The sequence below is a fragment of the Mandrillus leucophaeus genome, unplaced genomic scaffold, assembly GCF_000951045.1.
Source record: "Mandrillus leucophaeus isolate KB7577 unplaced genomic scaffold, Mleu.le_1.0 Scaffold57, whole genome shotgun sequence".
NCBI lineage: Eukaryota > Metazoa > Chordata > Mammalia > Primates > Cercopithecidae > Mandrillus > Mandrillus leucophaeus.
In genome coordinates, this window is record NW_012106141.1 from 5306918 (window position 1) to 5308642 (window position 1725).

Here is a 1725-nt window from a genome sequence, read left to right on the forward strand (position 1 = left end):
TGAACCCGGGAGGCAGAGCTTGCAGTGAGCTGAGATTGTGCCACTGCACTCCAGCCTGGGTGACAGAGGAAGACTCCATCTAAAAAAAAAAAAAAGAAAGAAAGAAATTTGATACTAGCAAGAGTAAGAAAGCAGCAGCATTTGCCATAAATTGAAGGTAGTGTGAGAATTAAGTCCAGTGAAAGTCATGCATTGTTAAATTCTGCCTTAATTCTCTTGCCTGCAGAATGCTCAGAAATGGCAGCCTACTCTCTGTCAACATGGGACTGAGGGAGGTATTAAAGACAAACCAGCACCTCCCTGAGAATTTCTCCATAATCAAATCAGGGAAAGTGAAAATAATTGAAAAGAGAACAGCGTTCTCAGTACACAAGTCATTGTTGTGTGGGATAGTGTGCATGTGTCATATAAAACCTCCTACTCCACCAGGGACATTGCCCACACTGGGAGATAGTGTCCTGGTGTCCACAGAACCATGGCAGGGACTGATCCTACTTCACAGTTGTAGGCACTGTCCTTTAGGGTCACAGGCTAAAACCAGGTCTGGACTTTGAGTGCCACATGAAAGGGCCAGGCTGCTCAGTCAATTCCAAACAGCAAACACAGACTTTGGTTTGATCTCAGCAATCACAGGTTGGATTAACACAACTGTTTTTCCTCCCCTTGTTCCAGGATTGTGCTTAGAGGACAAGAAATCGTCAGTTCTGTTGTTCCCAAGTCAAACAGTGTTTTTGACTTCCAGAAAGCTTACAAGCTGACTGAAGAGGAGGTAAGGCTGCCATCTTGTCTTTCTATGCCATTGTCCTAGAAAGATGAGTTAGCCTGGGCAACATGACGAGACCCCATCTCTACAAAAAATTCAAAAAAATTAGCTGGGCATGGTGGTGCATGCCTGTGGTCTCAGGCTGAGGCGGGAGGATCACCTGAGTCCAGGAAGCAGAGGTTGCAGTGAGCTGAGATCGCACCACTGCACTCCAGGCTGGGCAACTGAGTGAGATCCTGTCTCAAAAAAAAAAAAAGAAGAAAAAGATGGGTTGATGTCACCCTTTGAGGTCACTGCTGAAGACGGAAGACACAATATTGGGCACTAGACCTTGAGTTTCAATGCCTATGATTTTGTGATTTGAGGCCCTGCCAAAATTTCTCGATCCAGCTGGTCTTGGAATAACACTTACCAGTGTGCGCTCTGTGGGGTGACTTTGGGCATTTCATCTCCCCTTCCTGGTCCTGAATTTGCTCATCGCTAAAATGATAGCATCTCCCAGGCATCTCCTGATTTCCATATCCACCTCCCCTTTCTCCTTACAGGCCCTGGATGTCAGTGACCACTTTCCAGTTGAATTTAAACTACAGTCTTCAAGGGCCTTTACCAACAGCAAAAAATCTGTCACTGTAAGGAAGAAAACAAAGAGCAAACGTTCCTAGATCCAAGGGTGTCATCTTATTAACCATTTCTTGCCTCTAAATAAAATGTCTTTAACAGATACATGAACTGCTCCCTGCACTTAGAAAACAAGACTGATCCAACTGCTTTCATTTTTTGACCTGAATTTATTCTGACTTGAGCCAAATTGGAAGGAGAATCTTTTATATCTCTTTTGGCCTCATACCTCCCCTGAATTGTCCAAAAGGGAACCAGGGGCATTTGTAGCCCAAAATGATGGTCTTCATGCCCCGAGCCAGAGCCCCATCCTCTGTCACTGGGCCTGCTCAGCCCTGTCATGC

The 1725-nt window shown here is 45.3% G+C and overlaps 1 protein-coding gene across 2 annotated transcripts in view; it reads left to right on the forward strand.

Moving 5' to 3' along the window:
* DNASE1L3 (deoxyribonuclease I-like 3) overlaps positions 1-1484 on the forward strand; it is a 34613-nt gene extending 33129 nt beyond the window's left edge. For both annotated transcript variants that reach the window (XM_011998387.1, XM_011998386.1), the window contains 2 exons: positions 673-769; positions 1309-1484. In XM_011998387.1, coding sequence (XP_011853777.1) covers positions 673-769; positions 1309-1425 — 214 coding nt within the window. In that variant the 3' untranslated portion in view covers positions 1426-1484. The remainder of the gene's footprint in view (positions 1-672; positions 770-1308) is intronic.
* Positions 1485-1725: the final 241 nt, after the last annotated feature.